Source organism: Zootoca vivipara, chromosome 7, assembly GCF_965207765.1.
Source record: "Zootoca vivipara chromosome 7, rZooViv2.hap1.1, whole genome shotgun sequence".
In the NCBI taxonomy this organism is placed as follows: domain Eukaryota; kingdom Metazoa; phylum Chordata; class Lepidosauria; order Squamata; family Lacertidae; genus Zootoca; species Zootoca vivipara.
The window spans coordinates 40,259,506-40,279,526 of record NC_142590.1 but is presented as its reverse complement, the minus strand read 5'-3'; the positions used below and the strand labels follow the sequence as shown (position 1 = coordinate 40,279,526).

The following is a 20,021-nucleotide window of genomic DNA, read 5'->3' as shown; positions in this document are numbered from 1 at the left end:
CAGTCACGGAAACGCTCCCCGGCCTCTGGGAGGCATCGGAACGAAGGCCTAGCCTCCCCGAAGGTATCAGACGCTCCGATGCCTTCGGGGAGGTTTGGCCTTTGCTCCGATGCCTTCGGGGAGGCCGGGCCTTCGCTGCGGGCCTCCAGGAGGCATCGGAGCGAAGGCCCGGCCTCCCCGAAGGCACCGGACGCTCAGTAGGCCTCGGGCACCTCGGTTTACTAACTTCCGGGTTAGGATAGTTCGTAAACCTAAAGTTCGTAAACCGAGGTTCCACTGTATATATTTTATTTTATTTTTATAACTTAATGATAAAATCTGAGCAACAAAAGCAGCTCTAATCTTTCTATTGTGAAGGTATTGTTTAGGTATTGTCAACTTTGTGCCCTCCTGATACTTTGAGCTACAGCTCCCATTATCCCAGGAGATTGGGGCCAGTGAGAGCTTTTGTCCAAAACCTTTGTAGGGCACCGGTGGCTAGGTTGGTTTAGACAATATCTTGCTTGCACAATAACCTGCAGGGTGTCAGTTAACTTTAAAGTTCTTTAAATGTTCTTTCCCTGTGTGGCTTTAGCTGTATAAATTGGGAAAATAATGATCCATTAAAACTACAGTATTAGCAAAATAGTTACTGATTTTCTCCACCCTGTTCACTCATTCGAGTGCAGAAATGTTATCATAAATGAATTCTTACAATATATATGTGGCAAATAAGTACTAAATTGATAACGAACATACTAACCAGTGGAAGTACTTTGCTTCCTTAACACTCTATTCTAAGCAGTAAAAGTTTTGTAGAAATACTAACATGTTTATTTTTGTCCCCCTTAGAGCATGGTTGAATCAATAAAACACTGCATTGTGTTGCTGCAGATTGCTAAAGTAAGTATCTCTGTTGGAAAATACAATAAAAAGTGTTTGCAGTATAATGTTATTTTCTGGAAGAAATCGTTCTATGCTATTATATTGTAGAGGCATTGAACCATCAAAGTTAATAAGAATCGGAAGGAGTATATATGTACATGCTTATGACTTTATTATTTCCCCTCCTGTTCCATTCTGTAGGTATATTGATAAATATTGTAAGTAGATTGCCAGGGGTGTATGACTGTACATTGTATAAGTTATACAATGCATACAATAGCATACCTAATGCTGTGCCATTCTTCATATTAAAGTGGTGATTATACTGACCTATTGATCCTGACAAAGTGGTGTTTACCATAATCTCAAATGTTGTGACTGTGCTCTTCATGCTTTGTTTGAGCATACATAAAAACAGATTCTTTATGTCAATGCCTACATTGGTTTAATTACTTTTGGTGTTTTAAACATTCACAAACAACTATTTCGTGGAATCCCCCAAGTTGGAAGTATGGCAAAACAAATGTTAGGTTGTACGTGAACAGTATAAATAACAGAATTATAGTCTATTAAATATCTTGAAATTTGATGGTGCTTGTGCCTTCAAAAACTCATCTTGAATATCAGTGTCTGATAATTGAGTTAAAACATGTTCCTCCTTTAACAATGGGCCTTGGATAGAGAATTGATAAACTGGAGCAATTTTTGGCATGAAAAGATATTGCATATGTATGGTTAAAGCCCTTACTCACCAAATGGGTTTGCATGTACTAATCTACTCTAAAATTTTGGATTTATTCTCTAATCTTAATAGGCCTAATAATTCCTAACCTATAGCACTGAAGTTCCTGCCATATCAGAAGTGAAAAACCCAATAAGTTTTGCTGGGCATCTTAAAATCCTAATCGTAAACTGGATTATGGAACTTTTATACATGATCAAAGAAGGTGAGCCCCAGTGCGCTTGTGCTGTAGTACAACATTGTAACAGGTTTCTCCAAAGAGAGCTATGTTTGTATATAGCTCCCATACATAATGGACTAACAAGGTGGAGAAGAGGGTGAGACTTGCTTGTGGTGTAAGGGTATTTTTTGCTCATTTTCTTATGTGAAAACATGGAAGATACACATGCCTCACTGCTGAAGAGGTAGTGTACCATCTGCAAAACTGAAGATAAGCATAAATAAAACAAAGTTTCTGGAGTAACAAAAGAATGTACAAGTGTTGCTAGCGCTTAAACACTTCAGGAATAGCCTGGAAGAAACCTTTGTCATATGCCACTATCCGGTGAATATTTGTGACATGAACACAACCACATTCTACACTGCACACAACTTAAAATATTCGTGCATTACAAGGGGTTGGACTGAATGACCCTTGCATGCCCCTTCCAACTCTACAATTCTATGATTTTATACTCTAAAATTTTATTTTGGTAAAGAAACAGAACGCCTTCAGTGCTGTTTGTTGTCCATATATCTCTGGCCAAGCTTGCCAATTTACTAAAGAAAAACAAATGAGGAAAAGGTTGTAGTTTAGTGATAGAACCCATGCTTTGCATGTTTGATTTCAAATTCAGTCCTTGGCATCTGCAGCTGAAGGACCTCTAGTAATAGGAAAGTCAGGAAATATCTCTGTTGGCATCCTCGGGGAAGTCGTTGCTGGTCAGGGTAGGCAGTTCTGGGTCAGATAAACTCGATCTGCCTTGGGAGAAGTTGGATTTATAAACATTCTGTTCAGAATTTTGAATGGGCAGTTGCACAAGATTGTAAAATGCATCTATTAATAATGTATCTGATGCTTAGGCTTCTCTCCTTCACTTTCCAAATTTCCCCATACCCATGCCAGTTAAGAAAGCTTCCATAGAAAGTGCAAAAGGAAAGATGGGGGAAGAGAATATTTGAGTCATTCATCCACAAAAAGAGACCTTTGCTGCTGCTGCTCTCTCTTCATAACTCCATTTGCTATAATGTTTAGTGCACCCTTATCCCAGTTTTGTTCTTGGAACATACCTTGCCTTGCAAACCTATGCAAACCTGAGGCAGACAGTACTCAAGGCTTCTGATCTGGCAGAATTTTGGGAGGCTTCTTTTGCTAATCCTATCTCTCCCTTTAACCCCAATCCAGTATGCCACACCATTCTGAGAGTTCTGGGGGGCTGCAGCAGAAGGGGAGAGTTGGCAGAAGTTGTCAACTTTTACCACCAAACAGTAGGAGCATCCCCTGAGTGAAACGCCACTCAAGATACTCTTGTCTGCAGCCGTAAAGTCTGGACCCAGCCCAATATCTCAGACTGCAATGCATTAAGATAGGGATAGGGAACTTTTTGCAGCTCGTGCCACATTCCCTAATAAGACTGCTTCCATGAGATGCATACCAGTGGTGAGCAAGAGCAAGAGACACTCACCTTTTATAGGTGTCCTAGCCGCACGATAGTTGAACAAGAGGTAGTATCCCAGTTCAAGGACTCTGTTGAGGCTGTGGAGCAATGCCAGTGAATTATATGGAAAGGGGGCATTGCATGGGTAGAGTCCCGTGGGCCAGATAAAGAGATGGCATTCCTACTGACAGAGAATTGTTCATAACTCCCTGCCAGCCTTATGTTTTCTCAATCCATTTATAATATTTTAAAAACCATCAAGATAAAAACTGATGTTTGAGGCCCTCATCTATTCCCTCATAGCTCTAAAAATAGTGCCATGCTTTGAGCAGCATTTACTTGACAGAATTAGGAATTCAGCTCCTGCAAACCTACAATAGGAAATGTGCAAGAGAAATCAAAAGTAGCTAGGTTTTTTTCTGTCTTTTTTTCTGTCTCAGGTTATAGGACCTTGGGTGACTTGGAATAATGGACGTTGTATGATTATGCTTTAGGTTGAGAAAACATAAAGCTTCCTTCGTTTTTGTAGCAGCTTTATTTTAGCAAAATGCAAGCCTTTTCCTGCCCCTGGCCCGCAAAAAAGAGAGAGCACAGAGCTTGATCAGTGTGCATTCAATATCTGTGTGTGCGTGTTTCAAATGAATATTTGGGATTAGTGTAATTGCCTTTGTCATTGCATGATTATGCATTGGATCTTGTTTCCATTCCGTGGATTCTGCAGTGGATGATTGGCTGTACTCCACCACGGAGTTAGAGTTAGTATATTATGTTAATGATTTTAGTTAATTAAGTTTTCAACATTAAAAATTACATATATTCTTTTAGAATAATCTGATTAGGAACTCTCATCTCTCAAGTATATGCATATGCCAGAGATTAGGAGATATGATAGCCATCTGCAATTATCTTAAGGGCTGTCACATGGAGGAGGGAGCCTGCTTGTGTGCTGAAAGTTGCAAGAAAGGAGATTCCAACTAAACAGTCAGAAAAACTTTCTGACAGTAAGAGTTGTTCAGCATTGGAAGACTCCCACAAGAGGTGGTGGACACTCTTTCCTTGGAGGTTTTTAAACAGAGGTTAGATGGTCATCAGTCAAGGATTCTTTAGCTGAAATTCCTGCATTGCAGGGGGTTGAACTAGATGACCGGTCCCTTCCAACTCTATGATTATATGATTAAGTATTAAATAAAATATGAATATTAATCATCTGTTACCGTATAGTCTTCAGTATGGCTTTTGATAACTGGCAGTTTTATTAAACATCACCTCCATTGTTCAGAGCTGCTTCTGTATCCAGCTCTGTCCCTGGAGGCCAGGTATCATCAGTGGCTAGAAGAGTCTTTTACCAGCTGTGACTGGTGCTACAGCTATGGCTGTTCCCAGACCATGAGAGCTTGACCACGGTAGTTCAGCCACTGGTGACTACAAGATTGGATGACTGCAGTACACACTCTGGGGTTTCCCTTGTGCTTAATCCAAAAGCCTACAGTTCGTGAGGAATGTTGCAACACGGTTGCTGCCAGAAGTGAGACCCTCTCAGCATGTAACATCTCTACTCAGATGTTGCACTGGTTGCCGGTTTGCCACCAGGCCAAGTTCAAGGTGTTACTGTTCGTATGTATAAAGCCTTTAGCAGCTTGGTACTACTTTACTTGCACCTTCATCTTGCCCCAGGTGTGCGCACTCAGTTTGATCCTCAGAACTGACACTGTTAAAGCTGCCACATAATATGCATTCTGCACTTGTAAGAAATCAGTCTTCTAGTGTGGGAGCAGCTATACTTTGGGACTCGCTGCCTAGTGACATCAGGCAAGTACCGGCAGGTCCCTTCACTGTGCTCTTTTGGTACCTACTCAGTGATGAAATTTTAAAGTAATTTCCAGCTGATATTTCTGATTGGCACTTCCTCAATTAAATCATGTTCAATCCCTCCCCCAACCATGAATTTTGCCGTGTGACCTTTGGCCAGTGGTGCATACTCGGCCCAACAGGGTTCAGCCCATGGAACTAATACGGGGTGGGAAGGGACAACGTTGGACTCCACCCCAAGTTCATTGGAAGGAGAAGGTGATGTCATAATAGAGAGGATACTTTTAACTTTCTATGATTCTAAGGGTAGGATAATTTTGTTTTGTCTGGTTCATTGTTTGTATTGAGAATCCTAGACTTCATAAAAGGAAAATCTCTTAAATGTTGGTGCACTCTGGTTAACTACGAATTATTTGTATAGGGAGATGCATTTTGAATGAAAGATGAATGACAGTTCATTCACAGCTGAGGTATAGCTGACGAGTAGGATTGAAATCTGCACCTGAAAGAAGGGAGAATACATGATCCTACAGCCTATACCTAATCCCTTAACCATTTTTGAAGGGTTGGCTAGCAGTACACCTAGTCTAGACCAAAGAGATAAAACCTGTGGTAGGAGACAGCATACACCTGTGAGGTGTAGGGGTTTATTTAACTGGTACTGAGGCATTTGGTCGTGCCAAATAAACCCTTCACTATTGTGCTTTTCTTTTAAGTGACACGTAATTTTTACCAGGTGATAGTTTCCAGAACATCAAGGAGCATGTCACAGAATTATCTTGCATGTCACAGAAATATCTTGCAAGTGTCTAAGCATTTGTGCAGGCCTCTTCATGATACTTGGTAATAAATAGAACAGGCATCCCCAAACTTCGGCCCTCCAGATGTTTTGGACTACAATTCCCATCTTCCCCAAGACTGGTCCTCTTAGCTAGGGATCATGGGAGTTGTAGGTCAAAACATCTGGAGGGCCGCAGTTTGGGGATGCCTGAAATAGAACTAGTAGATACATAGCAGCATGCCTCTTCAGTATTATATTCATCTGACAGAAAGTGCTTTTCGGTCTTGATATGTTAGCCTTTATTATCTTCAAACATAGCTAGCTATTGTAAGATGATACCAATGGATTATAAAGTGCAAGGTTTCTAATGGTTAATCGGTTTCTTTTCCTTCAGAGACATTTCACTTTCAGAACATCTAGTAAAAAATTCCGGAGAGACACAATTATCATTCTCATATAAGCAAAGACTAGTAAAAAAATGATATGTTAATATTTGTAACATTTTTCCTTAAGGACCAAAGTAATGAGGAGAAGCACGCAGATGGACTTATAGTAAGTTTGAATCTAATCTTTCAATCTCCCTTTATTTCGGCAGCACATTAAAGCTGCAGGCATGTGGCCACAGGGGCTTGAACTTCCATTCAATTTTGACATTCTTTTTCTTAGTCACATCTTCTGGTGTCTCCTCAATATGTTGTCACTTTCCTTAAGCTTCAGAAATCACAATTAAGAATATTAAATTAGCTTCGCTTTTATCACCACTATTTCTTATTAATGAAGCAAAGTTAAAGCCAGCAATGGGGGGGAAACTGGGATGATAACTTGGTCACTCTTCTTGTACCTGAAATGCACGTGCTTTCAGAATAACATTTCTTTATAACACTGCTTTTGAAATACATGCTAGAAGTTTCTGTCAGGTTGCTTTTTTGTATATACTTCATGTAACTTCTGTCTTCCATTTGTATACATTTTCCTGACTTCTGAGTGTTTGTAAATTGGTAGGAACTTATATTGGCATTTTAGCTTAAACAAGAGCAGAACAGTTATGTAAGTAGCTTGTTTTGACCCTACATTTTAATAAATAGTTTGGGCCTTTCTTCATGGCCCATTTCCCTCGTTGCTGAAACTTAAAAACACGTTTTAAGACCCTTAGAACTATAGGAAAAAAGTAGTGCTGGACCCCATGAGACATGAGTGCAACTGCAGTCTGGTAGGGTAAGTGTAGGTCTATTTTTAAGAAAACCCTCATCATGCCATGAAGTTGGGAATATAAAGTACTTTCTGTATGATATCACTAGTGAATCACAAAACAGTCACAGTGAGAATTCTCCTACTGGTACAAATAAAGACAATCAAGAGGCCAAGCATTTTTCATAGGCCTTTCCACATCTTGGGTGCTATGACTGAAAGGGCTCTCTCACGTGTATCCAACTTTGTCTCAGACAGAATGAGGACCTGAGTGAGGCCCTCTAAAGTAGAGTGAGCGTCCTGTACAGGCTCATATTGGGAATAGGGAAATGACTTTCCTGAGAGGTCCTGGTTCTAAACCATTTAGGGCTCTGAAAATAATAGGTGGCACCTTGACTTGAAACTTGAAGCAAATTGGTAATCAGTAAAGTTGGTAGAGGATAGGTGCAAGGTGATCTAAAATGGACAGCTCCCATCAGAACCCTCACTGCTGCATTTCAGACCAGTTGAAGCTCCCAGTTGTCTCAAGGGCAGTACTATGTAAAGCAAATTCCAATAATCTAACATGTAAATTGACAAGATTTAATGATGTGAGGCCAGGTCTCACTTATATATGAAAGAATGTCATAAAACAACTTTCATAAAATGTTCTTGGTTACCACTATTACCAAGCTATAATGCTGTTTGAGGAGTTCAACTCTATTCAGAAGAAGCCAAATATCTGGTCCGTTGTCCTTAAAACCCCAGCCAATAGTGCTTCTAACTTGTCTGAAATAACTTTCAGATGAGTATATCACAATTTAAAATGCATTTAAGAGTATGTTTTAAAAAATATTGTGATACTTGCAGGGTTGAATTAGCTTGATTTTTTTTTCAGTATGAAAGCCTCCTAATCATCTATTGTAGTTTTAATTTTGAAAACTTGTTTCCCAATTGTACCCATAGTAAAATACATGATTATTTAGTTCTGTAACAATCTGACTAGTCTTTTTCCTTCAAGTATGTAGTACAGAACCTCTGGTGTACCAATATAATCATAATGTAATAAGGAACTGAGGTGAATGAAATTGAAATGCCTGAAAATGAATATTTTGGTGTCATCACTTCAGATGTCTGAAAGTCTGTCAATGTTCTTTGTTGAATTATCATCAGGTCTTTCAAAACCTTTACTAGATTTGATGACTATGGAATGAAAGCCTTTGAATTGACATTACATAGTGTTTGGTACAAGGACTGAGGAATTAGTATACCAGAATTTCCCAGTGCTTTGTGCTAACTGTTTCGTCCTTACTTCAGGCACACCATTCACAGGTACTCTTCTGAGATTAACTAGAGATAGTATTTATTAGAGTGGGAGGACCAAGTAAATATTAGTAACTAACCGTGCTCGTAATTATACCTAATGCCGTGGTAGTTAGCCATCACACCCATTCTCTCAAATGGCGTGATTTTTGTGTTCGTAGAATTAATAATACAGTACCAACTTTTAAACACAACTCATTTTGACACTGAACAGTCAAGCATTATTCTCAAAGATCCATAAAAGTCTTTAGAATAGGAATGGGCAAGCTGTGACCCTCCATGTGTTGTTGACCTCAAACTTCCATCAGCCCTCACCATTGGCCATGTTAGGCAGGATAGATGGGAGTTGGAGTCCAACAACTGGAGTGCCACCGCTTCCCCACCCCAGCTTTAGAACAGCAAGGATCTGGGCAAAATATCAAGGAGATCATTCCAATATGTTGGAAGTAATAGAGGCATAACAAACATTCATATTTGACAGCAGATTGTATTGTGTAAAGCCAGTGTCCAAACAACATCAGTAAATTTAAAATTAAGAGTCAAATGCTATTTTATAATAGTTAAAAATGATAATGAACAAAAGTAAGTTCTAATTTCATTTACTGACAGCAATTTGGTCTTGTCCAGTATTTAGGGTGGTATTCAGTACTGTTCATCAACCGATAAAAAGAATCCACCCAAAGAATAGGAGAGTGAGGCAATGTTTGGAGATTCTCTACCCACGATGCCTATAAATCTGCTCTGGAGGCCCTGCCCCCCAATCTCCCAGAGCAGATTTAGAAGGGGGGGAGGATTGCTGAAGATTGTCTCACTTCCCATTCCACTGGCAGATTCCATCCATCAGTGGATTGATTGTATTGGATGCCCTCCTTTACTGTTGCTTAAATTTATTGTGCTGCATAGATTTAAAGCTGTTCCATATCTAGTTCTTCCTCCACAGGAAGCTAATTCCAAAGTATGGCTATTGTTGCCATTTTAAAAGCAGGAAGAGATTACCGTATTTTTCGCTCCATAGGACGCACCTAGTTTTTAGAGTAGGAAAACAAGAAAAAAAATATTTTGCTTTCTTGAATTGTCCTAGGCATAGCAGCCAACTCCTAGAGGCCTAGGTGCCTTTGCTCCCCCATTAAATATTTGAGGAAGCTTCTTTTGCAAAGGGGAAAAGGCCCATTTTTTTGAGGATCAGCTCAAAGTTGTGCGGCTTTCTTTGCAAATGGGAAAAGCCCCATTTGGGGGGGTGGGGTCAGCTCACAGTTGTGCAGCTTTTTTTTGCAAAGGGGGAAAGCTCAATTTTTGAGGATCAGCTCAAAGTTGTTGAGCTTACCTTGAAAAGGGAGAAAATCCTGTTTTTATGGGGTTTAACTCACAGTTCTGCAGCTTCTCTAGGAAAGGGACCCATTTCTACAGTTTTCAGACAGATAATCTAATCAGCCAGTCACGTGTTGCTGGGGAAACAAGCAGCCTCTCTCTGCAGACAACAATTGAGGCCTGGGCAAGGGGCCTGGGCTGGCCAGTAAGGGAGCTAGCTCCCTTATCTCCCTCCCTGATCTCTTGCAAATCAGCTGCTGAGTGGGTCCTTTCAACACTCTCTTTCCCTCTTGTTAGCCTTTAGCTCAGGCATCCCCAAACTGTGGCCCTCCAGATGTTTTGGCCTACAACTCCCATGATCCTTAGCTAACAGGACCAGTGCTCGGGGAAGATGGGAATTGTAGTCCAAAACATCTGGAGGGCCGAAGTTTGGGGATGCCTGCTTTAGCTCTTTCTAAAAAAACATACACACACACACAATCTGCCTTTAGCCCCTGGGCAATTTGGCTCCAGGGACCACACATTAGCTCCATAAGACGTACAGACATTCCCTCTTACTTTTTAGGAGGAAAAATGTGCGTCTTATGGAGTGAAAAATATGGTGCTTGCTGCAAGAAGCATTTCCTGCCCCTGAAGATACCGTATTTCTCAGGTTTTGAGTTGTTCCCACAGTCCTTCAGTGTGTGCAGAAAACCAGCTAACACTCTTGCTAATCATTTGCAAAGGAAAAACTTATCTGCTTGTACTACCCTCGAATGCTCCCTTTCTCTTCATATCTTCAAGGACTCCTGCTTATTATTTTTGTTGCTGTCCTACTCTTCTAGAAAGAAGCTCATGTTTGATTTAGTCTATCTGTGTCTAATCTTCTGAGTTACTGTTTTTCTAGGTTTATCTTTCTTTGTTATGAAATCTTGTACAATATCTGAATTTAAATGGATCTTATCAGATTGGGTTGTTTGCCTAGTTTTCAGGTTGCTGACTGCTCTAGCCTTACCTTGTTTTATTTCTGACAGTGTGCTCTGCAAATGGCAGGATTGTTTTAGGTTTAGTTTTTAAATATCAGTAAAGGTGATTTCAGTTTTATTGAACCTGGAACCCACACATTTAGAACTCTGCCGACAGAGTTTGAACAAAATGAAAAGTCAGAAAGCTGTTTCCCAAAGGCGTCACTTGCAGTTTGTTTAATATGGTGGACCTTTGCATGTCTTCACTTGTACCATGTAACATGTGACCAGAGCCACACATCCGTACACATCATATACCCAACTGCTTTCATTTTTCTACTCTTTGAAGCAGATCTATCCTAGTAGATGTTACATGTATAATGAAGGCACATATGATAGGGTTGCCATATTTCAAAAAGTGAAAATCCAGACACAAAAGTTGTTGAGCTTTTTTCTTTTTTGCTGAAGTTGTGTTGTTTTTTCTCCAAAATCTAAAAATAACAGAGAGGCTTCGAGCTCTTTTTAATGAAATTTGCCAAAATCTCCATATCCGACATGGACTGCCATATGTCTGGATTTTCCCAGACATTCCAGCAATTTCTGCCCGAGTGCTGTTTAATTGGACTGAATACCGGCTATGTCTGGGAAATTCCGGATGTGTGGCAACCCTAACATATGAATACCTGGCCCACCAGATACTGGAAATTTTCAGTTTCATCAGTTTTTCAGCTAGCTGAAAGTACCGTATTATCGTCTTTTCCCCTTTAAATAGTGACAGTTGATGCACTATGTTAATTTCCTGTCCTGATCAAAGTGACATCAGTCCTGCATCAGAATCTGGCAAGTGTGGTAGTGTGTGAAGAGGTCTTATGGGGTATTATTAAAGGGACAATTGCTTTTTTAAAAAAGAAAATTGAAGGTGGAAAGATAAACGGAACTGTGTCTCAACGTAGAATGAACTACTAGTGTGAAACAAGATCAGACAGTGTATTTTGCTTTCACTCAAACTGCAAAGGAGCAGACTGAAATCCCTGAGTCAGAAAACATTATATTCATTATATTCTTTTCAAGATTCTTGACCAATTCTTATGGCACCATTTTCAGTAGTACTTCTGAAATTGTTGAGTATTTTCTCTGAAAGCAGGAGTAAACCACAATCTCTAGATTGTCTGTCGTCTTTTAGGGTTGCTATCACACCAGTATGTTAAGTATTAAAGCTGGGACTCCTGGGTTTTATGATAAGAGTATTTATGTTTACACTTAACTAAATTCACTTTCAACGTGCTACTACTATTCTGTACAGACCACTAATGCTTCGTGAACATTTGCTGTACTTCTGTCGCTTTGCATTTCTCTCAGGAATTTGCCTTTGCATTAAGAAAGTTCCTGCACAGAGCACACACTGCTGTGGTTCTCAAAAAAGGTTTAATTTGTTTTTTTGTGTCGTAGAGCACTATTAATCCTGTTGATGCAATATATCAACCTAGTCTATTGGAATCTTCAGTGATCAGCACAATGCCTACCCAAACTGTCTTACCTTCAGGTATAGTATTTTTAAACTACTTGTGGAAATGTTTGTTTCTGAAACTTACGAAAATGTAATGTTTAGTATTAATAGTAGATACCCTGTTTCAGCTCAAATGTGAATTATTTTATATACACTTTCTCCCACCCCACCCCCCAAAAAATCCCTTTATTTCTTACATACAAACATACATACATACATACATAAAAATGTTAGGCTGCTGCCACACCAATTCCAGCATGACGAACAGCAGGCAGACAGGCTAGCAGTGTGGGTGGCAGGTGACCCAGGGAAGCTGTTTAATGAAGGAGGGGAGACGCTTCATGAAGTGGTTTGGCAAGATGTTCTGTTAAGCACCACCCCTTTAAAAGAGGGTGGGGCTTGGGGCAAGCGGCGAAGGGATAGTTGTAAAAGGAGGAGGGTTTGGTCAGGTGTGGGGGAGGGGGAGTTGGCAGGTACGTGGGGTTGTTGAGTGGAGCTGGCAAGGACAACAACCCCAGCATATACAGTGGCACCTCGGTTCTCAAACTTAGTTCTCAAACTTAGTTGGTTCAGAAACCAAGCCATGGCTTCCAAGTGGCTGCAGAAGTTTCCTGCACTCAAATCGGAAGCCATGTCGGATGTTCCGAAAGACATTTGCAAACCGAAACACTCACGTCCGGGTTTGCGATGTCCGGAAGCCAATGTGTTCGCTGAATGTGGTTGCATAAAGGATGTAGCTTATAAGCTATATGTGCTGTGCTGCTGCTTTGGAAATTAGCTAACTTTATTCTCTGTGCTGAAGTGTATTTGACTCTTTCCTCTTGTACTCAAATTAATGAATTCTTTTAACAAGTGGTGTTTTTATAATCTGTTCACATAGTAGTGTGTTTGCATTCCCTGTTTTCATTGCCTGTTCTTTGCATTAAAGATACTCAACTAAACTAGGAAATGTGGTAAAGCAGTGAGCGTTCATCTTCCCACACGAAGAGCAGAACAGCAGAATACATTCTGTGCCTAGGATGATACCATGAATACGTTAGGATTTTTGCTTACACCATTTCACTTGTCACTTTGTAATAACTTTTAGAACCAACCCAGCTTTGCAAATCAGAGCAGCGACCTTCATCCTTGGCAGTTGGACCAGTTGTAGCATTAATTGGAAGTCACCAGACTCCAACACCAAATAGTACAGGTATAGCACAAATGCTTATCTTGTTTCAAAATACACTCCCAGTTTGGTGGGAGTGGGGCGCCTGTGGACCTCCAGATGTTGCTGGAGTACAACCCCCATCCTTTCTGATCATTGGCTGTTCTCTCTAGAACAGATGGGTGTTGTAGTACTGCAACATCAGGATTTGAATGGTACCCCTTTTCATGATGCACATGCTTTATTGGTGATTTCATAGGCTCCCACTATTTCCAAGTGGATGGAATAAAACCCTGGTGGTGTTCTAGCTCAGGGTGGCTAACCTGGTGCCCTCCAGACATTGCTGGACTCGAACTCCTATCCGCCTCAACCTGAACCAATCAGGAATGCTGGTTAGTGTGTGCTGGTTGGGAGAGACAAGCCTTACATCCAATCACCTCTGTTCCAGGTCTCTTCCATTCCTTTGATTGTTGTTGGGTGTGTGTTTTTTAAAGATACTGTGTTTAGATCTATTTATAAATCATTATTGATCTTGAACTTCATGAGCTAATAAAAGTTCAGCTACTTATGTTTTGTTTGAAAACAACAAACTGATTTTTTAAAAAACATTTATACGCATAATCATTACAGGAAGTGGCCAGTCAGCACCTAGCAGCAGTTTGACTTCTCCGAGCCGTGCCAATATTTCTCCAAATACAGTTCCAGATTTCTCTTACTCCAGCAGTGAAGATGAATTTTATGATGCTGATGAATTCTATCAGAGCAGCTCATCCCCAAAGAGATGTTTGGAGTAAGTGATGGGAAGCCTACGAACACTATTTTCCCTTGAGAACTGTCAAAGTCGGTACATATACTGAACACATTCCATGCATGTAGCAGAAATCATTAGGACAGTGGACAGTGCTCAGTGATGTCCTTCTGCTTGCACAACAGGGCTTATGGTTTCTTACCTCACTCCTGCAGCTCTCTCTATGCCCTCAGAATCTGTTCCACAGGATCCCCAAACCCTCCAGAGCAGATTTTGGGGGGTGAGAAAGGAAAGAGATGCTCATTGTACAAGTGGGCAACAGATCAAACTGTGTTGGATCTAACCCAGGATTTTTACTCCGCTTTCTCACTTTCTTAAAAATAAAGTACAATTCCAATTTTAAAAATTCATACTGTGAATGAAGCAACTATAATGTGCCAACATTATGCTTTGCGTGGATATGAAAATTGCACATATTCTCATAGAAGCTAATGGAAATTGATGTTTTATTTTTAAGCTGCTATGTAGTGCACAGAGGTGTTCCTCAGTTCACAGGCTTCAGCCATCAACTAAGTAGTGAGTTGCTTATAGCCATCTAGCCTTTAAACTCTGCTAAAGGTGACCCACCATATACAGGCTAATTTGGTCAACAAGACAGTTCCTCCCACACCTGATGTCAAATGTAATGGCAGGCAAAAACAAAGCTGCAAAGGAACCAGTTGAGAGTCTTAAAAGAGTGCTCCTGGCAGGCAGAGTTTTGATTTGGCGCCCTTTAAATTTGGTGACAAATACAGGCTTCACTGGGATTGGTTCCACTTGGGAACTCCTGAGGGCAGTCCCTGCCAAAAGTAGGGGTTCCAATCAGGACTAAGTACAACTCCCACTGCAGGCATTTTCCTTGTAAGGAAAAAAATCAGTGTACTTTAGTTTTTTTCCTTTGTAGTTGGGCCACTATGATGTCAGGCAGTTGACCTGCCTATCAAAGTGACCAACAACATAGAGTAATGGCAGGTGAATTCTGATAATGTATGTAAAGAATGAACTTTTATTTATAAGTGAAGTAAGTGGAAGGCTGCTGAACACAACAGAGGTTTCCTTTTCTACCCACTGTAGCCCCCTGTGTTCCCTGAAAAGCCTCTATTGTGGGTCAGCAGACTCTTGGAGGCTTAACCTCTGGCTACAATCCTTAAATCTTTTAAAATGCTAAATGAAAGTGAACTATTGGCCTTCCTTTGGTCTCTTTTCCATGCCTTAAAGCTGCTCTTTATCTGCCCTGGAATTTACTATTTCTCAGCCATTCCCCAAGTGTGGGAGTTCTTCACATCCTTATCATGTTTGTCATGGTCTAAAATGCTTTGTATCTTTCTGTAGCTCTTCAGGGCCTGGGGCAATCCTAACTCGTAGCAGCACAGGAAGTAGTATGAAGCGTCCAGACACAACAGAGTCCCTCAACTCTTCCATGTCTAATGGGACAAATGATGCTGGTAAGAGAAGTCCACAAACCATCCAGGGCCCCAACAGCACTCTGCTACAAATTGCAGCACATATAGATACTACAAGACTACTTTTTCTTCTCTATGCTAAGTAGCGAGGATAAATTAATCTTTTTCTGCATGCTTACTTTCAATATCTGTGCTATTGTTAAGGGAAAAAAACCCAATGTTTGCCAATCTTGGGGTATTAGATAAGGTGTGGGGAACCTTCCCCCACTTGGGCTGACAGTGGGTGGGCCCAGAGCCCTCGTTTTCTTTCCCTCTTTCTGCCGCCTTCTTCCTCATTTTCTCTCACACATGAAATTAAGGCAAACAGGTTCCCCACCCCTTAATTAGATTTTAATTATTTGAATATTTTCTACTTCTTCAGTAAAGCAAGTGTTGAATGCAAGTTTATTATTACAGATCTGTTTGATCCCCTTGACGATAGAGATGACGATACTGAAGGGGAATCAGTGGAAGAACACAAAAGCGTTATCATGCATCTTTTGTCACAAGTTAGGTTAGGAATGGACTTAACCAAGGTAAGAGTCAAAAGGAGGTTCATGGAGTTTGAGTGGTTAGTGGCCTTAATTGCTTTGAGTGCAAGATTATTCAGTCATCAAATAAATCAATTTTGCATCTCCTCTATCCTAAATCCTAACTACGATCGTTGAATCTGCATGGGTTAAACTTGCACGAACTTGTTTGTAAGTAATCTTTTCTATGGCATGGATTGTTACATGCTCAAATTCAAAACAGGGTGGCATCTAATTGCTGCACTCTTACAATGATATTTGCACAAGATGCGCTGTCCACACTGCAGTGTCCACACTGACTTTTTTTGCGGAGGGGGCCATAGAACAGCCCTAGTTGATGACATGATTCAGCGTTTAATGTTAGGCTTGTTTGAGTCTCACTGAAATTAATTTGACTGGAGCATTGAATTTGATTTCATGGAGACAATCTTATGTTTTTTATTCATCTCATCCACATGTGATAGTAAGCCCTAGTCTAAAAAACACACACACAAGTAATAAGTAAATAATTTTAATATGAAATTCAAAAAGTACAAGGAGCAAGCCTTGGTTTCTGCTCATGGTGAGTGCTGGTTTTTATGTAATGCTAAGCCAGTTACTTGGATGGGTTAGCATTACATACTGAAGAGCAAATCGGGCCAAATTGAGCAGCATGTTCATTATTTATTGCTTTTAAACTGAGATGAGTAGTGATTTCTCACATCTCCAAACAGGTGAAATGAATAGAGTTTCCAATGTTGTTTCTGTTTTGGATTCTCCCCCATGCTCAACATTCTGGGCCGTTCTTTTAATAAACAATATTGGGCACGTAATGGATTCCTTCTTTAGCAACAGGCTGATCACAAACCTGAAGTATATTATGTCCCTCCTTTAAAACTTTCTTGGATGTATTATGTAAAATAATAATAATCCCCGTACTGAAAAGCTTAGTGGAAAGGACCAGCTGCTTTAAGTGTGGTACCAGCAGTAAGTGCTGACCCTTAGAAATGTCAAATTATGCTTAAGCAATTTTGAGCAGCGTTAAGACTTAATGTTTTTTAGATAATGAAATGCTTACGAGTCTTGTGTGTTTCTTCCCTCAGGTGGTTCTTCCAACTTTTATTTTGGAAAGAAGATCACTTTTAGAAATGTATGCAGACTTCTTTGCACATCCAGACTTATTTGTAAGGTATTCTCAATTTTGTTTTCATACAACTTACATACCTGCAGTAGTGCAAGCTTTATATTCATTTGCATGGAATCCAAGCACATAGGTGCACAGTTCCACTTCAATGGATGCATTTTTGTCTAAGGACCATGATCTAATTTGAACATATACATGATTTGCTGCCTACTTGTTAGGCGGATCCAGCTGCCTCTAGCAATATTGGGACTGAAACTGGGCAGCTAGTTTTGCACTGCTGATAAAGCATTTTATCTTGCAGGTAGGAATGGTAAGGTCTTTTATGTGTAGCTAAACCATCAGTTAGATTTTTTTTCTCAGTCCGGTTTTAAACATCTTGAATAACTTTTTTGTGGTTTCAATTTTTTTTTATTTTTTTTTATTCTATTATGTCTTTTCTAGTATTAGTGACCAAAAAGATCCAAAGGACCGAATGGTTCAGGTGGTAAAGTGGTACCTCTCAGCTTTCCATGCAGGAAGAAAAGGGTCTGTTGCTAAAAAGCCTTACAATCCCATCCTGGGAGAAATATTCCGGTGTCACTGGGTGCTGCCAAGTGTAGAACAAGAAGAAACTACGGTTAGTAAAAATTACTTTAACAACTTGTTTACAAAATACAACTCCCCCCCCTCATTCATTTCATAGGAGTTTTACCTCTCATTTCCATTTTGTTGAGCGGTAGGGACAATTCACCACATTTAAGTTCAAGATGCCTTGAACAACCCCAGAGCTTGAGAAATTTAGTTTTTCTTATTCAGCATCAGACCTCATGCTGTCTCATAGCATTTAGATCATGTATTTATTACAGCTATATTCCACATTTCGTCCAGGGAGCTCTAGACTACATAAATGTTTTTTTTTTTCCCTCCCATTTTATCTTCACAACCCTGTGAGATAGAATAAATGGAGTGACTTTTGGCCCGTGGTTACCCACTGAGCTTCATGGTAGAGTGAATATTTGAATCTAGGTCTCCCAGAGTTACATCATACTTTATTGACCGGAAGGCTTTGGTGATAATGTGAGCTAGCTCTTACAATGGGTTTATTTTTCTTCCCTTCCATCTTCTTAAGACCACTTATTTGACTTGATCATCATCCTTGTCTAATACATGGGGGACTTGTAGATAGCATTGAGGGCCTTTCCAGACTAGTTTGCTTCACATTGTTCATTTTGGGGGAGAGCACATTTTGTAAATGATACTTTATATGTGGGCAAATGCAATGACGTTTCCTAGTTGGTGCATCCAATCTGAGAGTAAACTTTGTGGAACAAAGTTTGTCCACTACCGCCTTACAATCCTATGCAGACATTTCCCACACCACGCATGGTATTTGACCTGGAATGCTCAGGCCCGCCTCCCTTGTCATACTCATAGATGCTGATTACATAGGCCATATCCATGTGATGTCTACACATCATGCTGTAGTGCACTTCCTCTACTGTGCAAGTCATACTGTGTGCCCAGATTTATTTCACAGTCTCTTCCTAGGCATACAAATCATGCACAACCTAGATAATAGCATACATTGTGCCCTTGTGTATTTTACCCTTTATTCTATGCATCCTTGGAAGATTTAGATAGGGAACACATCTGAATACCTCGGTATACATGTTAAAAAGACTGTGTATCATGTAACATTGGAATACGTCTTTATAGGAAACTCTGGCAGATGGACCACTTCCATGGGTTACCCAAAACAGTGTAACGTTTGTAGCGGAACAAGTTTCTCACCACCCTCCAAGTAAGTGAAGAAGCCTATTGCAGATTTTTAAAAGCTCTGTTTTAATGCTGATGTTTAGTCAGTGTTGGGCTTTGCTGCTGATTTTTTACTTGAGAAGTAAATAATAAATCTCAATTTGTGCTTTGCAGGTGTTTTATTCTGAATTTATTGCTTTATAGTTCACTATTTCTTTCTGTCCTTAAGTTTCAGCATTTTATGCAGAATGCTCTAGCAAGAAAATACAGTTCAATGCCCACATCTGGACTAAGTCAAAATTCCTGGGAATGTCTATTGGCGTTCATAATATAGGCCAAGGTATGTCTACTGTCACAGAAATGTGCATCTATTTCCTGATTCTCTAAATAAATTTATTTATGAGAAGGTATTTGATGAATTACTTTTTCATGCTGGATAACATTTCTCATTGAAGGCTGGTGACAATCACAGCAGTAGTCACAAACCAATACAGAATCCTTTGGGTCTTGCTTTTCATTATAAAAAAGGTCTCACTGTACACTGATTGCCTGCAGCAATGTTTGCAAAGGCTCCAGCTCATCCTGATGCCATATATTTATGGCTTCAACTGACCCAAGAGAACTGAAGTCACAATATGACTGGCATTAACTATGGGGCATAGTTCAGCATGTGTATTGTCTGTAGAAGATCCCCATTTCCAGTTTTAAGAGGGAGGGGAACCACTTGGGCCGCAAGGATAAGAAAGTCGTCTGCCCAGACCTCCTAGAGTACAGCTACTGCAATTGATAATACTGAATGTATGGCTGTTTCTTTATTGCATTGCCTTGCATATTTGTTCTTAAAACATGGCAGCAGAGCAAAAAGTAATGGGCAAACAGGAAAGAGATTTATTGGACCTTCGGGAGGAATTCAGAGAACAATAATTAAAGATTCAGATATGCTGCGAAATACCCAAAACATTTCAAGGGGCAGGAGAATAGGTTCTCTTCATGGCAGAATTTTTATTCTTTCTGTGGTCCTTTGTTATCTTATTTCATATGAAAATGCGGTCTTATTCTCATAATGCCCTATTTATTCTCTTGCAGGGTGTGTATCATGCCTAGATTATGATGAGCACTATATTCTAACATTCCCCAATGGTTACGGGAGGTAAGTGACTTCACACTTGTCAGCCA

General features: G+C 40.1%; 1 protein-coding gene across 8 annotated transcripts in view; it reads left to right on the top strand.

Annotated features, from left to right (window-relative positions):
• Positions 1 to 20,021, top strand: part of OSBPL9 (oxysterol binding protein like 9) — a 59,048-nt gene that overhangs the window by 36,591 nt on the left and 2,436 nt on the right. For 3 of the 8 annotated variants that reach the window (XM_035122699.3, XM_035122701.3, XM_035122698.3), the window contains 12 exons: positions 832 to 882; positions 6,347 to 6,385; positions 12,025 to 12,118; positions 13,170 to 13,274; positions 13,860 to 14,019; positions 15,349 to 15,461; positions 15,876 to 15,994; positions 17,071 to 17,156; positions 17,553 to 17,727; positions 18,807 to 18,891; positions 19,075 to 19,185; positions 19,932 to 19,995. In XM_035122699.3, coding sequence (XP_034978590.1) covers positions 832 to 882; positions 6,347 to 6,385; positions 12,025 to 12,118; positions 13,170 to 13,274; positions 13,860 to 14,019; positions 15,349 to 15,461; positions 15,876 to 15,994; positions 17,071 to 17,156; positions 17,553 to 17,727; positions 18,807 to 18,891; positions 19,075 to 19,185; positions 19,932 to 19,995 — 1,202 coding nt within the window. Of the gene's footprint in view, positions 1 to 831; positions 883 to 1,678; positions 1,812 to 6,346; positions 6,386 to 12,024; positions 12,119 to 13,169; positions 13,275 to 13,859; positions 14,020 to 15,348; positions 15,462 to 15,875; positions 15,995 to 17,070; positions 17,157 to 17,552; positions 17,728 to 18,806; positions 18,892 to 19,074; positions 19,186 to 19,931; positions 19,996 to 20,021 lie in introns of those variants that run through there. The other 5 variants (XM_035122700.3, XM_088674060.1, XM_088674059.1 and 2 more) reach the window with 3 other exon arrangements.